The following is a 20656-nucleotide window of genomic DNA, read 5'->3' on the forward strand; positions in this document are numbered from 1 at the left end:
TAAGGAAGTGAACAGATATTGTGAAGAGGAACTACAATATAGTTTCTTCTACCTTATGTTTGATTTCTTGAGCTGTACTTTAATTGTCACACTTTAACTACAAGACAACTTTAATTGAGATGTGTATGAGACGCTCCTGTGTAAATGAGCCCTGTAAAGACTTCCATAACCATAGACCTCAGTGTGTATATAATGCTTAATATAGATCTGTGGTAGGCTTTTTCATATAAACATATTGGAAAATAAATTAGCTATGGGAGGATAATTTGTTTTGGGTACTTTACAGCTTAGTAGTTCAGCAACGTGCAAAGATTGGTCAGAGGGCATTAATTAGCTAGTTTGTTCACTCCTTGTATTTAAATTAACCTAATGTTCTTATCTAATACTTTTAAATCAAGAAAAATGTATGCCTTTTCTTTAGAATTGCACATTTAAGGATTGGTATGCATGTAATTTTGATCTGAAAATAACATGGCTGAAATTAAATTTTTAGCAGCCTTGTTGTTACACCAAAAATGGACTTTATTGCATCATTTAATTGATTCTGAAGAGCAAAAAAGATGAAGATTCCCCTGTGTCCACATGTGACTTATTGAGCATTTTCTTAAGCACTACATTTCAGCTTGACCCCCTTTTTTAATCCTTAGTTATTTTTACTGTGAAATCTCTCCTTCAGTGTTAAAATGTAGCACTTCCATCCTTTCATCCAGGGGGAAACATATGAGTTTGAGCAAGCTCGTTTGTCATGTTGTACTGTAGTTAAAATGGTTGCAAAAATGAGAATGATGCAATATCAAGCCATACTGATTCTTCGGCTCTGAAGTAACAAAATTGCTAGTAAAGACATGCATAAGAAGGTTATGTTGCAGCCTGTTTGCGGTGATGTATTGAAGTTATAAGGTAATGGTGTCACAACCCGCCAGGTATGGTATAGAATTATTTAAGTTCAAGTAGGGAGCTGCGTCAGCATGCATAGGCTACAAAGGAACAGGTAAAGGCTCATTCCATGCTGAAATGAAAAGAGACATTGCGTTTCGGCTGTGGAGCCCTGTGGAGCTTTCACACACCTGAATATGGCTTCCATAGAATTATTTATATATGTATAAGCTTACAACAAGGAGATCCTGGATGTTAATATGCAACTTTTTGCTGTTCAGTGAAATCAGTTACTTAACAGCAGTATTTGTTGCAATTAAAGTTACATGTAGATTTTTTTTAGAAGAAAACATTTGGTATTACACACTATTTTTGAAAAGCATCAGCTGGAATAGAGTCAAAGATTTTAAACATTCTGATTTAAGAATGAGATAAATAAGTCTTAATAGACTGTTTCTTTTACTGTACTATGTAAATTCTTACAGGTTTCTGCCATTGTCTTTAAGGTTCTGAGAGAAATCTAATCTGCTCTTGTTTTGTGCTAGAATTCTGATTAATATTTTTCTACATTTTTAGTTTGAAATAATGGAAGGATATCTTTAAAATAGTTGGAAGCTTTCTCTTTGAGTCAGTCAATGGTAAAGAATTTTAATTTTTGAGGAAACTTGCAATGAATATAATTGGACTGCCAAATTAAGAAGTTGAATATTCCAACAAATGTAAACTACTGCTGTTACTGTTAGTATGAGGCCTTGAGAGAAGATCATATATTTGTTGATATTCAAATACGGTCCATTTTAATTACACTCGTAACTTTTTGGATGGAATTCAGTTGCTTCCAAGTTCTTACAATGTGAGATTAGTCTGGTCTTTGTACGGATAGGAACCACTTAAGTCTCTATTTGGGCAACTGCACTGGGTGCAGTGACAGATGGAGGATATCTCATCAGTCAGGAACCAGTTGCTGTATTACACACCATGTCAGCTCTTGTGAGTTATATTGATGAGCAAACACTGCTAGACAATGAGCTTGTGTCTTATGACCTCCTTTGTCATTGTGGTCATGCAAAAAAAAACAACTAATGATATATTTTTCTGATTACAGTAGCAAAAACGTTTCACTTTAAACATCCTTCACTTCAGTGACCCTTAATTGGGGAGTTGTATAATATCATTTCAGTGCATTTCTAGAAAAGTGCATGGAAAATTAGGAGAACAGTTGGGAAATAAGGAAGGTTATTATTAACTGATTTTGTGCCTTAATGCTAATCTAAGTGCATTTAGGAAGAAACATAATGGAAGTATAGGTTTCCTCCAAGAACAATGAAGTGATTTAGGACTTTTGAGTAAGTTTGCATGGTGCTTTATGTGGTTATTAGATGTCTGCACCCATCAGGAACAGTCAGCTTATGAATATTTGGTAGTTGTTAATTAGCTTTTGTAACGGTGTGTTGCCTTGTGAATGTTTTGTCCCGCTTTTTCATGCTTTTAATATTTTTTTTCAGGTACTGATTGTCAATGCCAGTTTTTGTCGATGAAGGAAAAAAGTGATTGGAAATCAGAGGTAGTGTTTTGGTCATAATGCCATCGTCGACACGAAAAGGCGTAATAAAGGACCCAGAGTTTGCTGAACTTTTTTTTAAAGAAGACCCTGAGGAGCTTTTCTGTGATTTGCATGAAATTGGCCATGGAAGTTTTGGGGCAGTTTACTTTGTGAGTATAGAAACCATTCACTTTAAATGAATAATTATGGAATGCTGGCAAGATTGTGTATTGTGTTTTGGAAATGCATTTTGAAAATTGAAGGAAATGCTGTTTGTGTAGAAGTAAAAAAAATCTTATCTTTAAAATCATTATCACCTTAAGTTTATTATTGTACAGCCTGAACACAACATCCATGTACCCTTAACTGTGAGACCTTTTTTTGTAAATGGAAATCTTTAGAAAGTCATCAAGTAAAATTTCAAACAAAACACAAAGCCAATTTTCCTAGTTAGAGACCGATGATAGTATGTAAGTGCAAACTATTTCTCTTTAATTTGGAAAATGTATATACAAAAAAACTAAATAGATTTAAAACGTAATTGGACCTCATGCCTCAATACTTTAAGATGCTCGTAAATGTTTGGGAGTTTTTCTAGAAAGTACCATTTGTAAGTAAATCATTGCATCCATTTTTAGGATGAATGTGCTAAGGATTTATGTAAAGAAAATCTCACCAGCTAGACTATGGAACAAGAGACAAAGCTATAGCCACATTAAAATTAGATTGACAAGACAGAAACTGTTCTGTGTTTAGGTCAATTAGAAGTATATTACAATTAGTATCTAATTAAAGATTTACCTCGATGCCTTTGGATGTCATACCACGTTTTAAATAACCCATTGCACACATGGTTACTCCCAGGGCGTTTACTTTGGTGAGAATGTTATGTTGGATGTTTTTTTTTGCTCCCTTCCCATTGCAGTTTTTGACAGCAGTGTTCACATTGTATGATGAGCTGTACAAAGACTTTCAGTATTTCTCTTTCACCAGCTTTCTCTGCCATCACATAGTTTGTCTTGCTAGTCAGCTGTCTTTCCATTTTACTAACATCTTGCTGGAGAACAGGATGTCTGTTTCTCATCCTATTTCTTTGCTCCCGTGTTTAGCACCTGTCATTATTTGCTATCACGTAATGATGTAATTAGAGTGTAGTGCCACTTTATACCCACTGTCTTCATTTACATTTTATTGCATACTGTAACATTATTCTAAACTGTTGGTGAGCTGATTTATAGCTGCCGTTCTTCTTTTAATACATGAGGCTTTCTCTACAAAGCCCTGGAAATAGTGTTTGAATATTATTATTAATGTACATCTACATGAGCCATAAGACACAAGTGGAAACCCCATTTAAAACTGCGATCAGGCACAATTTACACACGAGGTTATGGGAGTCTGGAATTAGCTACCCAGTCATGCTGTCAAAGCTGATAACCTGGCTTCTCTCAAGAAACGGTTGGATAAGATTAGCTGGTGAAAAAACAAAAACAAATGAGTGGCATGGGCTGAATGTCCTCATCTTGTTAGTAACAATTATGTTCTTCTGTGAGTGCATTCTCCTTAACAGGGAATACATTGTACAATTTGGATCAATCTAGCAAAATGTGACTTAAGGTTCTTGTCAGCTTTTTCTCCAACACTTCATTTCTTCTTAATTTTAAACTTGTGCTATTTCTTCATCTTTAAGCGAACATACAAAGCTTGTGAATCCTTTGCTAACCAATGATATAAATCAGTAGTAAAGCTAGAATCACTTGGCACAGGTTGTTTTGACTCTCCAGATGTGTGGGTCAGAAAAAAATGCTTTTTTGATAAAACAGCTGTATGTAGTCTTTACTGAGACAGCTGGCGAGAGCAAGACTGAATTTGTGGGGTGTGTTTGAAAACACATCCAAGTAATGTACATTGTTACAGACATGTCTGCAAGAGATCTCTTGATCTTACTGTGATGCTAAACACTGCCAATGTTGTTACAGGCCAGAAATTCTCGCTCAAATGAGGTTGTCGCAATCAAAAAGATGTCCTATAATGGGAAACAAACAACAGAGGTAAGCTGACATGTTAAACTTTCATTGAGTGACCTTGTATCTGTAAGACGCTTTTGTTAAATGAAATGTGATTATAACAGCAGGTACCCAAAACATGAAAGTAGATAACCTTAAAAGATTAAACACGCTTGGAATAATTTTGGTTTGACAAGTTAAACTATGATTAAATAGTTTACATATCATTTCAAATTGCCAGCACCTTGGTGCTCTGAAGGACCACTAACCACGTGGCTGTTCCTAACTTCATTAAACCAATTAAATCATGTGTGTTTTAAGTCTTTACATATTGATAACGTAAGTGACTGCTTTCTGCTGTGGATTTTTGAATCGTGGTAGAATTTAAGTATTTTACTTCATCCAGATTTTGTCAAATATCTAGTACTGTATTTCACATATGCACATCATCCCTCTTTTCTGTTGGCATTTCTAGTCTGTTTTCTGTTTTGTTTTTAAACAGATAAGTCTTCTTTCTCTATACTGCTCTCATACTAAAATGTCTTCTAACTTGTATAATGAGAAGGCCATCTCACAAATGTCTTTTCACTTTTAGAAATGGCAGGACATCATCAAAGAAGTCAAGTTTTTACAACAGCTGCGACATCCCAACACCATTGAATACAAAGGCTGCTACCTGAAAGACAACACTGCCTGGGTTTGTAGACTGTGATTTTCACCTCTAGCAATGGAGTGCAGGTGTAATACCTTTATCAGGGTGTCAACATTCAGAAATCCAGGGAGGGATATATAAAAAGGGTTTTTACTGTGTATTTTGCATGCTACTTCGTAAAGCAAAAATGTGGGATGTTAATATAAACAAATCTCTACACATCATAAGAACTTCCTTTTCATTTCATTTGCTCATTCTGCCTTGGCGAATTTTATCTAGTGAAACAGTGTTTCTTTACTAAATAAGGTACAACCTGCATTTTGTCAGAAAGATGAGACAGGATGCTCTCGTCATTCTAACCCTTAATTCTTCAAAATAGTTTTAAGATACTTTGAATTTCATAAAATGTACTTCTTTGTTTTAAGTTGGAAGGATCTTTTCATCTTTGTTTTGATTAAATGCCCTCTGATCCAAACCCTTAAAAAGGAAACCATGATTTGATTATTCAGCTGTTTTTTATCTTGTCATCTTTGTTTCTTTTAGCTGGTCATGGAGTACTGCCTAGGTTCAGCTTCAGACTTGTTAGAAGGTAAGTATTTTTAGAAATTAAGTACTATTAAAAGTAAGCAGTGGCCTTAGACTATGTATGCAGTACTTGCAGGGCTGGACTGTCATAACATGAAATTCATGCCTAAAGGAACTTCTCTGATTTTTTTTCTTAAACATAAATGACCTTGACCTTGAAAACGCAGCACCTATTTTTTTTGTTTTTCAGTGTTTCGTGTTACAATAATTGTTGTACGCAAATAACTAACACTTTTTTAAAGTTCTCTAGACAGAATGTCTTCAATTCCTGATATGAGCTTCCTTTCTCACTCAAGCCAAGTTATGTGGTACATACGATCCCATAGCCTTATCTTGATACTACAGACAACAGTTCCACCTTTTGTATTTCATTACAATATACAGTTAATTCTGTATATACTGATGCATCTGAAGGCTTTCATATGAATGAATTCATTGATCTCTGATTCAAAAAATAAGTGATTTTTTTTTCTTTTGTGAAATAGTTCACAAGAAGCCACTTCAAGAAGTTGAAATTGCTGCCATTACCCACGGTGCCTTGCAAGGACTGGCTTACCTACATTCCCATAACATGATTCACAGGTGAGCTGGAGCCTTGCAGATGTCTCATTAGTTCCCTTAACGCATTGCACAGATTGGAAACGCACTGAATTACTCATAATTTTTAAAGAAGTGATTGCTTTAAGGGAATTTTCTTCCCTTTTTTTACAAAATGGAGCACAAAGTAGCCTTTCAATGCAATCCTTGAATTCGGTGCCATCCCGGTAATCACTGGGTAACGAATGCAGTATGCAAAACAACAGCATGTACTTTTTCGTTTTACACACTCGTGTTGTTTTATTTCCTGCTTTAGAAAAATGTCATTTCAAAAAGGTGCCAATGACTTGGTTAAAAAAAACGTATTATTTAGTTTCTGAGTAAGTTGCATTACTTCCCTAAATCATCCAGTCAGGACTTTTTCATGAACAAAACATGAGTAGTTAACAATTGATGAAGCAGAATATATATCTGGATTTATTTTTGTTTCCTTAGGGATGTTAAAGCTGGAAATATTCTACTGACAGAGCCTGGTCAGGTCAAACTGGCAGACTTCGGGTCTGCTTCAGTAGCTTCCCCTGCCAATTCCTTTGTGGGAACACCTTACTGGTGAGCACACACAGCCTTTCCCAGTGAAAATGCCTCAGGAAGAGATCCGAAAAAGGAGATAAACGTTCGCTGAAACACATGTTCTTTCAATTAGACTTCAAAACGTTTCCGAGATGTTAGATGACGGCCGCCTCCACATTAAATAACGTTCACTATTCTTTGTTCCTTAAAAAATAAAATGGTGACTCATGTTTGAATGATAAAGATTTCAAGGAAAACCTTTTGAAATGTTTTAGTGTATTGTAGATGTTTTGATTTGAAAGAAACAAGGAGCCACCTAAAAAAGTGTTTTTCACCTGCGGTATCAAATTGAATTTCTTCGATGGGCTGGTTACATTCTCGGAAGCCTGACCCATGCTGTTCAGATGTGTTTTTTGTTTAAAATTGAGAAGTCGGAAGAGGATTTTCCTGACACGTTTGCCTTGCAGACAGTGTTGAAAGCGTTGTTTGTATGACAGGATGGCCCCAGAAGTAATCCTTGCCATGGATGAGGGGCAGTATGAGGGAAAGGTGGATGTGTGGTCCCTTGGAATCACCTGTATAGAGCTGGGTAAGTATCACTTATTGGACCATTGATTTAAGATGTAGTCACAAAGCAGCTTGCACATGGCCTTAGAACTTGTGGGAGGGGTCCCATTGTAATTCTATGGTTATGTGTTAAGCTTCTGTCTACACCGTCCCATTCCCAGAACCCTAAAAACAATAGTGTGAAGAGGATCCCCTTTTTTAGAAAAATGGGCATTTTACTCTTTGGGGGGGAAAAAGATGCAGACACTCCTTTCATTACAGTGTTTTCTGATGCCCCGGATAAGACAGTTTGAGTTTCTAACACTCCAGTCTGTTGGCATCAACAATAGCGGAAGACCTGGAAGAGTACAAGGCTAAAACTCGCATTTGGCTAAAAGTGATGCACATGAATTCATTAATCCCTGAATAACAGGTCAAGAATTGTCTTCTTTTTTTGGATTGTTAGTTTTCCCAAATTTCACAGAGCAGTTAAAAGCAGATAATTTTTAATAGTGTTGACGTCAAAAAGCAAGTCAACACGTAACTGGGTAGTAAATGACACGCATGGATTATAGAGGAGATTTTGATAATTGGATATTGTGTTATGATGACATTATTGTCTGGCTAATTAAGCAATGACACAAGAGATTAGTTAACCTTATAGACTGAGGTGAAAATCTCCTTTCTTTCTTCTCTAGCTGAGCGCAAGCCTCCACTCTTCAACATGAATGCCATGAGTGCCTTATATCACATAGCCCAGAATGATTCCCCAACACTGCAGTCCACTGAATGGTAAGTTCTCTGCATTTGAATCTGAAGTGCCTAGTAAGATTTCAGTTAAAGGATTTAAATTTCTTTTATAATTCCTGGAATAGCTGTTACATATGTGAAAGTTTTGAATTATTTTGGTATCTTTTGTTTCCATCAGATATGAAAACAAATTCACAATGTTGACCAATTTTAACATGGTTTTTGTCTGAAAAAAGCTTTAAAGAGTTTGCATATAATATCTCTAAAATATGGATGTTTTAACCACATTGTAACAGTGGTTTTCAGGTTTTTCCTTAGCCATCTGATTTCATGTCCCTTACATTAAATGTTTTTCATTCCAAGGTCGGATCCCTTTAGAAGTTTTGTGGATTACTGCCTACTGAAAATCCCTCAGGACAGACCGTCATCTGCTGAGTTACTACAGGTAAGGCTTTTTAATCTTGAAAGCAGTAACTTCTGTGAAGAGTGACTGTTTATGCCAAAGTGATGCAGGATACAGTACATAGTAAACTTGTTTCATACAGCTTTTAGAATTTGTGTTGCAGTACGGTCCCGATATTAGTTTCTGAGATTGCATAAATCACTGGATTAACCAAAATCTTTAATATTGCCAAAGCTGTTTTCTTTGAAAAACTTTTTAGTCATGTACTAAAAAAAAGCCTTTAAAATGCTATTCTCTGTAGGGCAAAATAAACAGGTATGGCCTGACTTTTCATTTGCTTGTCCACCCTGTCTCTGATTTATATGTTCCTGTTTAGGGGCTAAAACAGATTTTGTTTGAGGAATGTAAAAAGGGCGTATAGATTTTGCAGGTTCGATTCCTGAAGTCGGTTTCCTGCAGCTGTACAGATAGTGGTAATGCAGTCTTCCTTATGGCATACCTGTGCCTTGTATCCCAACTTGTCTCTGTCATCTGCAAATGAGGGAAACGCAAAACTAGCACCAAATTTGACCACTTAAACTCTCAGCATTGCTAATCTCTCTGTCTGTTGTGCACATGCAGTGGTTAGTTGAGCTTTTTGTTTTGAACCTGGCAGGTAATCCTAATCACCTTTAATAGTTTTATGTTCACACTGTATTGGTCAACACGAGCTTCCTAGTGTCATGCTACAGTCAGGCCATGGAATTCATCTACTAATGTGCAGTAATGTAACGGGGAGGGAAGGGTTTGATCCTGGAGGATGTTGGATTTACCACTGATTCCCCTCTGATGGGCAAGCAAACACAATGTCAGGTCAAGAGGCGTTTCTAAAACTGGGTTGCTAAACCGGTTTTTGTATTGGAGGCTTTGTTTTTGTTCTCTTCTTGGCTGTTGTGGGATCTGCTGGCAATTCATCCTGCCTTCCTCAAAATTAAACTATAGTGCTCAAGGCCACTTCAAGGCTTTTATTTTAATTCCCTCTTTATTGTTGCTGTATATAATCCAAATTATTTACTGTAATTATTACATTTTCTCAAGTTGCATTCAGAACTAGGCCATAAGCGCCACCTTGTGGAAATTCAAATGAATCTATTAGTTTATGGCATGTGTGTAAAGGGCCCTTAACATTTAAGGAACATTACCAGACTGCTTTTTTTCTTTTAAATCTGTTATCTGTCCTTTCTATTACACCTTTATTGTAGTGCTTTGTTTGCTGACCTTCATGTGTCAAAATTAAATTGGAATTAACTGGTTCAAAATACAACCACAATAAAGCATGGCAGAAAACTGCAATAGCAGAAAAAAAAAACTTTTTTGCTTACTGGCTTATGTTGAGAGCCCTTATACTTCAAAGTACAGCCCCTGGGCTGTGCCCAAATGCCTGTTGGCTCCCCAGAGGGAGTAGGGGCTTCTTATCATTCCTTATCATGGGCTGACCCATCTGTTTTACCATTCCAACCTAAACATTTCAGGGTCAGAATGTTAGCAGAAGAAATCTTTTTAAATTCTGCACTTCAAAAGTAATTTTCTTTAGCATATTCTTCAGCTTGATCTTATCTTTAGATTAGATCCCTTTTTCAGGCCATAAAGGCCCTTGGGGGAATGGGAGGCAAGGGCCACCCTTTTTCTCAACCATCTGACACCGGAGGTGGAGGTGATGTGGTCAGCATCACGCTCTGGATGGCCTATTGCCCCCCGGAAGGTACTCATTTGGAAAGCAGGCTGATTGGACCTGGGAGCCGTCTGGGAGGAGTTAGAGCAAGCTACATCTCTTGCCCCTACCTGGGATTGATCCCGGGACCTTCCGGTCAGAAGCTAGACGCCCTTGCTCTCTGATCTACCACGGCTCCGATCTTATCTTTATCTTCTTTTAATCTTTTTTACGAGTTAATATTGTACAGTGCCCTGGGATCCCAAACAGGAAGAGCACAGTTGTAGTGCATAATTTGCAGAAAGTGCAACAGGCTTTTGCAACCAAATTTCATAGCTATGTCCCAATTTATATATTTTTTTAGAAACTCTTTTCATTTTTGCATAGGTGGTTGATGGTTTTTGTTGTTTGTTGTCCTCACTTTTTTGTAAAAGTTTATATTCATTTTATACTTAATAGAAAAAAAAGCATTTAAAATAGTCTGGCTATTTAATATATGAGAATTTTGAGTCTTGAGTTTAGAAGACAAGGGCATAATTTTAAGAGACAATCTAAAAGTAGGTGTATTTTACTAAGCCTGTAGTTCGTAGTTTGTTTTTGTAGTGGTAGCACATGGTGCAGTTTTTAAGACACTAAACTCATGCATTTAGACATTAAACCCTTGCAGTGTTAAAGTAAAATGTTGGACCTAGTAGATTAGCATGCCCCTACAAATAGGTTTTTGCAAAGGATGGAAGAATTTATTGACTTCAGGTTAAAATGGAACTTTCTTCCATGGGTATTTTTGGGTATTTAGAAGCTTACTCATGTAACTAGGAGACCAGTCTTCTCTCTTCCCAACTAAAGCTACAGTATGATGAATGCTAAAAATAAGACCCACTTAGCTATTGAAAGGAGAATTCAAGCTATGAATGAAATGAGTTTATAATGATAATCTATGGTTGTGGGCAACACAGCGGGATACATAGTAGGACCAGTAATATCCCAGTAGAAATAAGAATGCTTAAAGCCCGATACAAAAGATTTACTCTCCAGATTAATTAAATTGATTTCTAAAGAGAATCTGCTTCAGAAGACAACTGTCCTAAACCAAGGGTGCACAGTAGTAGTAAGTATAGAAGCTAATTAAATTTTGGGGTCTGATTGCTGATGTCTTTCTTCTGTATGCATTTGAAATAGTGCTTGTTTTTTCATTCTAGCACGTAAGGAGATTTGTAAAGGGAGAAAAGGGCAGGGAGAATCTACCTCCTTAGAATCTGTAATTATGTCAGGCATAATTTCCTTGTTTGAGAGCTGTATTTTTTTTGGGTGCTTAAGATATTTAGTCACTGATAGATTTACTTTGATCTCTTCAAGCATGACTTTGTTCGGCGAGATCGGCCTCCCAGTGTGCTGATCGACCTCATCCAGAGAACGAAAGATGCCGTCCGGGAGCTTGACAACCTGCAATATAGGAAAATGAAAAAAATCCTGTATCAAGAAAAGCACAATGGGCCCTTAACAGAGTCCCAAGAAGAAGAGGAGGTGAGATTTAACAATGTCAGCGGAGCACAAAACTGCATGACACCAGTAGGCACTACAGTTGACAAAACCCCAACAGCCCTGGCAACTAACCAGAATGCCTCCCGTGACACAAGTTCAACCTTAGATGATGTCAGTCTGTGTGCTGTAGCATTCCTACCACCCACATGACAACTCTGGGATTCTAGGATTGCTGCCATCTTTTCCTAAAATGAGAGAGATTCTGATAAAGAATCGATCACCTCCACCTCCAATCGGATTTTGGGATACCCACTTGTAATATTAGCCCTGATGTCCACAACCCTTCCCAATAGTTTCAGGTGTTGCAATTTGTAATGACATAAGTGCCACTTTATTCTCTGTTCCACCACTCAACAGTTGTCTCCTCACAATCTTATTAGTCTAGATGCCATCATGCAGACTATGTAAAGCTAAGAAAAGCACACCTCACTCTGACTAATACATTGCATCATGAATCAACTTAAGACGCCACTAATGAACATATGGATTACTCTTGACGTGACTGTGATGAGACAAATTCATACCTATATATGATTCATTAATGTATAGGGCAATGTACACAAAACATTGTTAAACTGCACATTTTATACATGTTTATGTTCTTAATTCATGAATGCCTTCTTAATAACATTCTTAGTGTATACTTCATCCAAAGTAAACTTTAAAAAATAAAAGGAAAATAATGGTAGCATATTTGACCCTCTTCCCCAGTATTTTGAAAGGTCTCCTTTAAAGATGTTTATAATATCTAATAGTCCATTTCCTATGGCATAATCCTGTGATGATGAGTATGTTTTCATTCATTTGGGTGTTCCTTGCAAAATTAGGTGTTTGGGACTATGGACAAGTGAAGTGGTTTTCAACCAGAGATCCGCAGAGAGCTGCTCACCAAAGAGTAACTCGCCCCCCAGATCAAGAGTGTGTAAAATGAACATGCAGTGTTTAATCTTGCTTCGAAGCAAACCAGCTCTGCCTATGAGTGTCTTTGTTGATGTGCAACTCTTATTGATGAGCAGTTTTTCCAAATGATTTCCTGTTGTTTGTTTCTTGGCTTACACTGTGAAAGCCGGTCGCGCAGTCATTAGGAAAACCCAGGTATAGAGTGTTTGCTTGTGATTGTTCTTGCAGGACAGTGAACAGGCCAGTGGCAAGACGAACAGCCTTGGCAGTAACCACTCCATCCCCAGTACCTCCATCAGCACAGGAAGTCAGAGCAGCAGCATCAACAGCATGCAGGAAGTGATGGACGAGAGCAGCTCTGATATAGCCATGATGAATGATTACGATAGCACGTTAGAGTCGGAGAGCTCATCTGCCCCGAAAAAGGTTGGTTCCAGGTTCTCTACTGCACACTCTAAAGTCAGGAAAATTTGCATTATTCAACTTTTGTTTTGTTTTTTTTACAATGTTGAGCTGTTTAGGTGTAATATTTTTTGCTATTAAAACTACTAATACAGTGTTTGAAGTTGCAGGGAAAGAAAAAAAATTGCCGATTTATTATTATGGTTTTATTTTAAATTAAGACTCCACTTAACTGATCACAACTGCAAACTAGATTCTATGCTGGGCAGCCAGATAATTGTTACTCCATAAAAGCCTTTAAGTCATATATTCATTAAATCTAAAGAAAATAGTCAAGCATCTCCAAATTAAATAGTGGAAAACTGATATCTTCAGAATTGAAAATGAGCAGTATGTACAGTATGGGTTTTAGCCTTGTAATTAAGTTGTACTAGTTGCTCTGTCCTCAAGGAAATCTGATATAAACTGGTTAGAACACTACTGAACACTGTTGATGCTGGAAGTCAAAGACGTGTTCTATATTGTATAACTAAAAGTGGTCAGAATAGTTTCCATTCTTGTCATCTCATTTTGTGCTCTGGAAATTAAAAGGATATTTTCAGTCCATTAAATATATTTTGATCATGAAAACATGTTAATGGAACAAATCAAATGATCTTTATCAAAGAGGATGAAGAATTGTTGCTGAAGATAGTATTAGTTTTGGGAGTACAAAAGTTAATATTGGGATAAATGTCAAAATGATGCAGGTGTCCTTTCGCATTAATTGTGATTTCCTGGAATAACAGATACAGTTCTTTCAATATATAAAGGTATATACAGTTTTCATGAATATATATTTAATAGAGGAGATTAAGTTGGTCTTAAGACATTGTCACAGGTTAATGTTTTCCCTTCTTTTAATTATAATTGCCAAACGTAGAATAATTTTAATTTAAATAATTTGTACTTATTTGTTTCAGGTCCTCTTAATTGCATTATGTTGTAGATGCTACACATTTTTTGTGTGTTAATTGTGACAATATGTTAATTACAAAGTTCATATTTTTGGGTTGAAATGAATAAATTCCACAAAATATTTTTTGTGGAATTTAAATGTCTTTTCTCCCAGAGCTAGCCTGAAATATATTCTGTTTACATTTCGATAAAAAGAATGAACAGTCTGAATTTTGAATGCATCAGTAATATGAGATTTACATGGTTTTATAAGTTTTATTCGTCTTTCTGACATAACTGTCATAATATATCCAGCCTACCTTTTGCTTAATGGGATATTGTATAGAAACATTTAATTAAGATTATGATATATGTGGTGTGAAACAGTCTTCTTTTACGGAAAAAAAACAAACAGTTTTTGGCCACCAGCAGCCATTACTTCACATTAGTTTTCTGTTTTTATTTACAAGCCTTATTCTTGGGAAATCATGAAAAAAAAACATTTATCACTACTGTTGGTCTTAAATGAAACCTACGATGAATTAATTCAAAAAAATTGTATTGAATGCAGAAGGCACAAAAATGTCCTGTGGTGTTATTAGAACATGTTGAGAATGCTAACCCTATATAATATGATGTGTTAAAGGAAGGTGACACTCATTTTAAATTGTGTACTGTGTCTTTAAAAAAAAAAACTCAGCGTGAGGGAGAGAGAGAGACGGGCAGGAAAAGAAAGCACTAGAAACTAAGCCTTTATGACCAGAAAGCATGGCTTTAGTGTGACTGATAAATCATTAGAGAGATTTAAAAGGATGATCTCATTACCTCTGTGCCATGTTCACAGAAATAAGAACCCTCCAGAATATTAAATTCAAAAATCAAACAAGACAGCCCCATTGATGTTGAGTTAATGGAGAAGAATCAGCCTGTTCATAATAATTTTGTTCTAGGACAGGAACATTGGTGTTCAAGGACTTAGTATTTTTAAAACATTTTTAATCATTTGCAGAGTGAGTGCCGCGAAATCCTCCCTATATGTTTTATTTTCTTTCCACTGTGGAAAGCCTGCCAGAGACTCGGGCAGCTTCCCACTAGTGATCAGCTGACTGTTAGCAAGGCTGCAATGTGTTGCTTATTCATTTTACCGTGGAGCTGCAGGGAATAGCAGGGAGCTAAACTATGCATTTCAAACAGTGCCTGTGCAGAAAGAGGGGTGAACGAGAGGCAGCGAGAGAGGAAAGAGCACATCTGGACTTTCTCCTTGTTTTTATCCATTTCTGCAGGATCATGTATTCATAAGGGATGAAGCTGTCCACAGGGATCCAAGGCCTGAGCTGCGGCCTACTTCGTCTGACAAGAGCCAGGCTCACAACTACAGGAACCGAGAGCGCTTTGCCACAATCAAATCAGCATCTTTGGTAAGCCTCCTTGAGCCCTTCAAGAAGGGGCTTGCTTTTAACATGTGTTGTCATAGCAACAGGATCCTGTTAATAAGCACTTTTTCTTTTTAGATTTTGGAACAGTTGTCTTTAAGAGATGAAGGCCATTGTTTTTTTTAAATTACATATTTTATTTATTCTTTATCCTGCAGTGTATGGTTTGCTGTTCCTTTACGTCTAGCTGTGGTCGCAGCCCTGGTTTTATTTTGAGGCCCTGCTTGTTTAAGCATAATCGTGTTTCTGCAATGCTGCCGATTCAGAGAGGGTAGTGTGTGAACACATGCAGAAATAATACCGGTCGCTGCTTTTGTTCTGTTTTCAAGGACAAGATTTGTGTCAATTCCCAGGGCATTCTGTCTATCAAGTCATCTAAAATAAATGTTTAAGTGCTTGTCTTTTGAGCTGATGAACATCTGAAGGATGAGTGATTAATTCTATTTAGCTAGAATGGGTGGTGTCCATTCACAGCCTTTTCTGATCATTCTTTAAACGTCAAGATTGTGCACACCTTTAAGCATTTAAATGCATGTGCAGTCATTTAATAACATCATTTAACAAAATAGACCTGAGAGAAGATCTCAGTCTGCAAAAGCCCTGCATCCCTTATGGTAGGGTAATCATTAAAATAGTGATGCCACCTGAACAATATGCATGCAAATGATTTTGGGGGGATCTGAGTGCATTCCCTAGTGATCTAAGCTGCGCTTGTGTACATTAATATAAACAGGCATGCGATCTTCATTGTGGAAGGGAGGATCAGAGAGGTGGGGGTAGGGGGGAGTTTAGTGTCAGGGGGAATTGTTTCACTTTTGCCATCAGGAAGTTCTGTGCATGTAGAAATGGATATTGAGATTGAGATGGGGAATGTCAGCTGTGCTTCTGTTCTGGTCAGGTAAAGAGGGCTTGGCATTGTAGCTGCATAGCTGATATCATAGTCAGGATTGTTAGCCCTTTTGCAATAATTCAAAGGTGAACAAAATGATTGCTTCTTGTAAAAGAATGTGTATAGTTTGCTGTTTGCGTAGTAGGTGCTATAAGTTATTAAGTGTGTGATTTATTTTGTATATACGAGTAGGTTTTGTGCTATCATCCTATTGTATTTCTTATGCAATAAGTAATTGATTCTTGGCAGTACCTTTACATAATAGGAACTAGGGTGCCCAGTTACAAACTAAGGTCTCATTAGTGGTTTGTCGAGATTAATCCGATCTCTGCATTAGAATACAATTTTTAAAATGATAAGGATTGTAGTTCAGGCAGGTACGACAGAGTGTTAAGGTGCTGACTGACAAGCTCTGGCACTGTGCCTATTGGGCTTAAGTTCAAAATAGCCATGGCTAAACTGGCATTGCTTTCTGACGGCTGAGAAGGTATTACATATTAAATGAGTAAGCTACTTCCCTGTGTAAACATATACGTGAAGGAGTCAATAAATGATGCAAAGCCTGACATGCACAGTAAGTTATTGTAGTATGCTCTCACAGCAGAGATGGATCCAGTGCATGCAGCCTGGGTGGGGTTCTGATGCAAAGAAGGACAGTAAAGCAAAATCTTATTTCTCACGAGCACGTCTGTAATGAAGATAGTCCTTGCAGAGGAACTGGAGTGACAGAACAGGGTGCTGAGGTCGCCTGTTTAATGGCAGTGGAGTAGATGCATGGAGGGTGTTTCTGGTGGCTAGCTCGTCAGTACCCCGGATGACCATCCTGCTTAATCCAAACTTTGTTCAGGCCTCCCTTCCAGCTACATCCTTAGAACCTATGTACCAGGTCTGTGAAGACTTTACTCAATTTCCTTTGAAACTCTTGATAAGGCTCTTTTGCTGAATTTATACAATTTTAAATTCTAATTATACTATTATTATTAGGCCTATATTGCTGTTTGGTTATATTAATGAGGAATTTCTACTAGGTGGTAAATACGAATCTTTCCTAAGAACGCTTTTGAGTTGCTTTTTCATCTTGCCTAGACACAAACTATTTTCACACCTGTGATGTAACCTAACTACTTGGAGAATAGACTGAAAGATCTAGGGGAAGTAGTCTCAGTAGAAGGAAGTAGCTCGAAGAAAATCCATCTACTCTCAAGTATGGTCTTTGTCTTGCTGTTGGCTGTATGTATAAGTTCTTATTAATTACTACTGTAAATATTTCAGGTTAAGACCTAGACTCAACCAGTATATATTTAGTATCAAACTATATCTATTTTGTGAATGCAAATAGAAATAAGTGTTGGTTACAGTGCATTTGACCAGGACATTCTCCTTTCTCCTTTACATACTTTTTTTGTTGAGTCACATGCTCTTTCTTCGGTTTAAGAATCTGGCTCAAAACAAGTGACTTGGATTCAGTGTTACAGTGGAAGTATTGATAAAAGCAGCTTATAAAGTGCCCAACTCATGTGACCTACCTGCTAATAATGCTTAGCCCAAAGACGTTTACTGCTCACTGATGGCTGCAGACGTTGCCCAGAAGACCTCTGCATGTTGCTAGCCCGATTTGTCAGGCGAGGATGTGCTCTAATGGAATGCTCTTTCAGTCAACTTTGTCAACATGCTGGGCTTCCGAGTTGCTCCGGGAAGTTATGAAAAACTCCACAACTGCGTTGGTGCGGATAACTCTTTTTCTCCAAACCAGGTTTGTTTCTAAATCTCTGCAAGCAAGACAGGAAATGGTACAGGGTGAGTGAAGCTTGGGTAGGGGGAAAAATGTCTTATTTTATGATGCTGAACAGTGTGATGGTTAGCTAGGTCAGAAATGGCAAGGTTGGCTGTTTTGTAATTACTGTGGGTTTCTGTCTCCGAGTCAGTGGCATCCTTGATGATTTTGTGTGTTTTATGACATTATACAAGAAAAGCACTGACATTTCCAGAGTTGGGACTGGTTCTTTTTACCCCCTGATCTCTTTGGGGAACCCCCACTCCTCCCCATTTCCTGATTCCCTGGTGCTCTTCTGCTACAAGGTTACAAGGCAGATCCATGAGCATGAGCAGGAGAACGAGCTGCGGGAACAGATGTCAGGATACAAGCGGATGCGGCGGCAGCACCAGAAGCAGCTGATCGCTCTGGAAAACAAGCTGAAGGCTGAGATGGACGAGCACCGCCTCAAGCTGCAGAAAGAGGTGGAGACTCAAGCCAACAATGCATCCATCGAACTTGAGAAACTGGCCAAGAAGCATGCAATTCACACGGAGAAAGAGGTGAGTGTTATAGTATCACTGCCTTTAAGCCAAATACTACTGCTGCTCTTACTTTTGCAAATGAACGTAGTTTTGGAAAAAGAGATTATCCAACACAGATCGTTTTTTGCGATTTAAACTTTTTTGCACTAATTGAGTTTCTGAAGATAAAGTTGAACAGTAATGACTGTGGTGGTGCCCAGGCTGATGATTGGGGAATTTTCTTCAAAGTATATAGGCAACAAATGTGTATTTAAAATTTAACAGTACCTAGAAAGTAAAATCTAATGTTAAACCCAATACTACTGTAAGGAAAATGATCATTCAGCCATTTTTATTTTAAATTGGATTAGGACACATAAGGCTGAGTGGTCCCTTTGAATAGTGAGTTTTAATGCCTGTTTTATCTTCTTCTGAAAGAGACAGTATAGATGAATTGGCTCATCCCAAAGAAATGGAGAGTTGGTAAGAGAGCAGGTAAATCTATCGTAGGTGATGGGAACATACTTTCTTTGAGATTCTGGTGCATGAACAAGGAAGTCACCAAAACCTACAAGTCCTGCATTTCTTATTTGACATGTGGATGTTCTGAGCTTTACCAGTATGCAAGCACACCAGTCAATGACGTTGTTGAACTGAATCCGTTTAATGGATTTATATTGTTCGATCTTACTTTTATCGAGTTTAGGTCTAGATATAAATTGAGAAAGGAAAGAGTGCCACATTTGTTTTTGTATATTCCTGTAATACTGAGTTTGCTGTAGATGATGTGAGTTTTTTCTTCTTTTCTCATAGAAGCATATTATTTGTGTGTGGTGTAATACAGCTGTTTTCCGATTTTCAAACAAATTCCATTAAAATGTCAAAATATCTGGCTAGAAAGGGTAATGACAGAGTGTAAATTACTGAAGAATAAAAATCAAACACTTCTCGTAGCTTGTTGTCTCTGTGAAAGAAAAAAAAAAGGAAAAAAAGTACCCGGACAGCATGTTTTACAATAGTACAGCAATGTTAATAAAACAGCTTCATCGGTATTGCTTTAGAATGAAATTAGTTAGTGAGTCCTACATTCATTTTGATGCACTACAATTTCCTCTTTCAACCTGTAGTGTTGAGTTTTGCATCTTATTATTATTATTATTATTATTATTATTATTATTATTATTAATTTATTGCAGATACACTTATCCAAGGTGCCTTACATTACGTACGGTGGATAGGTGTTGAAGTTGATATCTTGGTTTTTCATACTTCTGTTCTGTTTGACATGTGACCCGGGTTCATCACGCTGTTTTCACGGGGTGATCCCAACACACCACGTTTAGCTGCAGTCTTCTCTCTGTGCAGACGAAGACCGCAGCGGCAGATGAGAAGAAGTTCCAGCAGCAGATCTCGGCACAGCAGAAGAAGGAGCTGACCAACTTTTTAGATAACCAGAAGAAACAGTACAAGCTCTGCAAGGAGAAGATTAAAGAGGCAAGAGCCGTTTCCAAGATGAGAGATGTGTACTACGGTGATAGAACAGTGGCATGCAGCAGTCATGTATTACACTCTGCATTTTGGGCTTGTGAATTGTAAATTAATGATGTTTTACTAAAAAGGCCTTTGAAGACTTTAAAGATCCCTTTGTGTCAAAGTACACAGGACAGTTTAAATGCATACTGCCAAGTGATCATTGATACCATTTTATTCCATGTATATGAGTAAAAAATATTTAATTTAATTCTTGCTCTGCCTTGTGTCAGTTGTGCTACTAATGTGGCAGGGATTTCTCACTTTAATCAAAACACGGTAAAGAAGGTATTGTCAAGTACTGTCAGTGACACTAGATTAGAGTCACTTAAAAAAGACTAGTCTCCATTGAGTTCAGGTGGGTAGCTGCGTCAGCATGCATAGGCTGCAAAGGAACAAGTAATAGGTTTATTCCATGCTGAAATAAGAAGAAAGAAAACAACGTTTCAGATGTGGAGCCTTCTTTGGGTACAAGGGTTAGGGTTACACCCGGAGAAGGCTCCACAGCTGAAACGTTTTCTTCTTCTCTTTTCAGCATGGAATAAACCTATTACTTGTTCCTTTGCAGTCTGCAATGAGTCTCTTCAGG

At 37.4% G+C, this 20656-nt stretch overlaps 1 protein-coding gene across 3 annotated transcripts in view; it reads left to right on the forward strand.

Moving 5' to 3' along the window:
* The window catches only part of LOC148641506 (serine/threonine-protein kinase TAO3), a 43117-nt gene that overhangs the window by 16142 nt on the left and 6319 nt on the right, over positions 1–20656 (forward strand). For all 3 annotated transcript variants that reach the window (XM_088618350.1, XM_088618351.1, XM_088618352.1), the window contains exons 3-16: positions 2382–2589; positions 4399–4470; positions 5021–5122; positions 5621–5666; positions 6148–6244; positions 6695–6808; positions 7267–7358; positions 8014–8107; positions 8429–8510; positions 11515–11682; positions 12829–13026; positions 15222–15356; positions 18340–18576; positions 19903–20031. In XM_088618350.1, coding sequence (XP_088474476.1) covers positions 2458–2589; positions 4399–4470; positions 5021–5122; positions 5621–5666; positions 6148–6244; positions 6695–6808; positions 7267–7358; positions 8014–8107; positions 8429–8510; positions 11515–11682; positions 12829–13026; positions 15222–15356; positions 18340–18576; positions 19903–20031 — 1698 coding nt within the window. In that variant the 5' untranslated portion in view covers positions 2382–2457. The remainder of the gene's footprint in view (positions 1–2381; positions 2590–4398; positions 4471–5020; positions 5123–5620; positions 5667–6147; positions 6245–6694; positions 6809–7266; positions 7359–8013; positions 8108–8428; positions 8511–11514; positions 11683–12828; positions 13027–15221; positions 15357–18339; positions 18577–19902; positions 20032–20656) is intronic.

The sequence above is a fragment of the Lepisosteus platostomus genome, chromosome 24 (genome assembly GCF_059453375.1).
Source record: "Lepisosteus platostomus isolate fLepPlt1 chromosome 24, fLepPlt1.hap1, whole genome shotgun sequence".
NCBI lineage: Eukaryota > Metazoa > Chordata > Actinopteri > Semionotiformes > Lepisosteidae > Lepisosteus > Lepisosteus platostomus.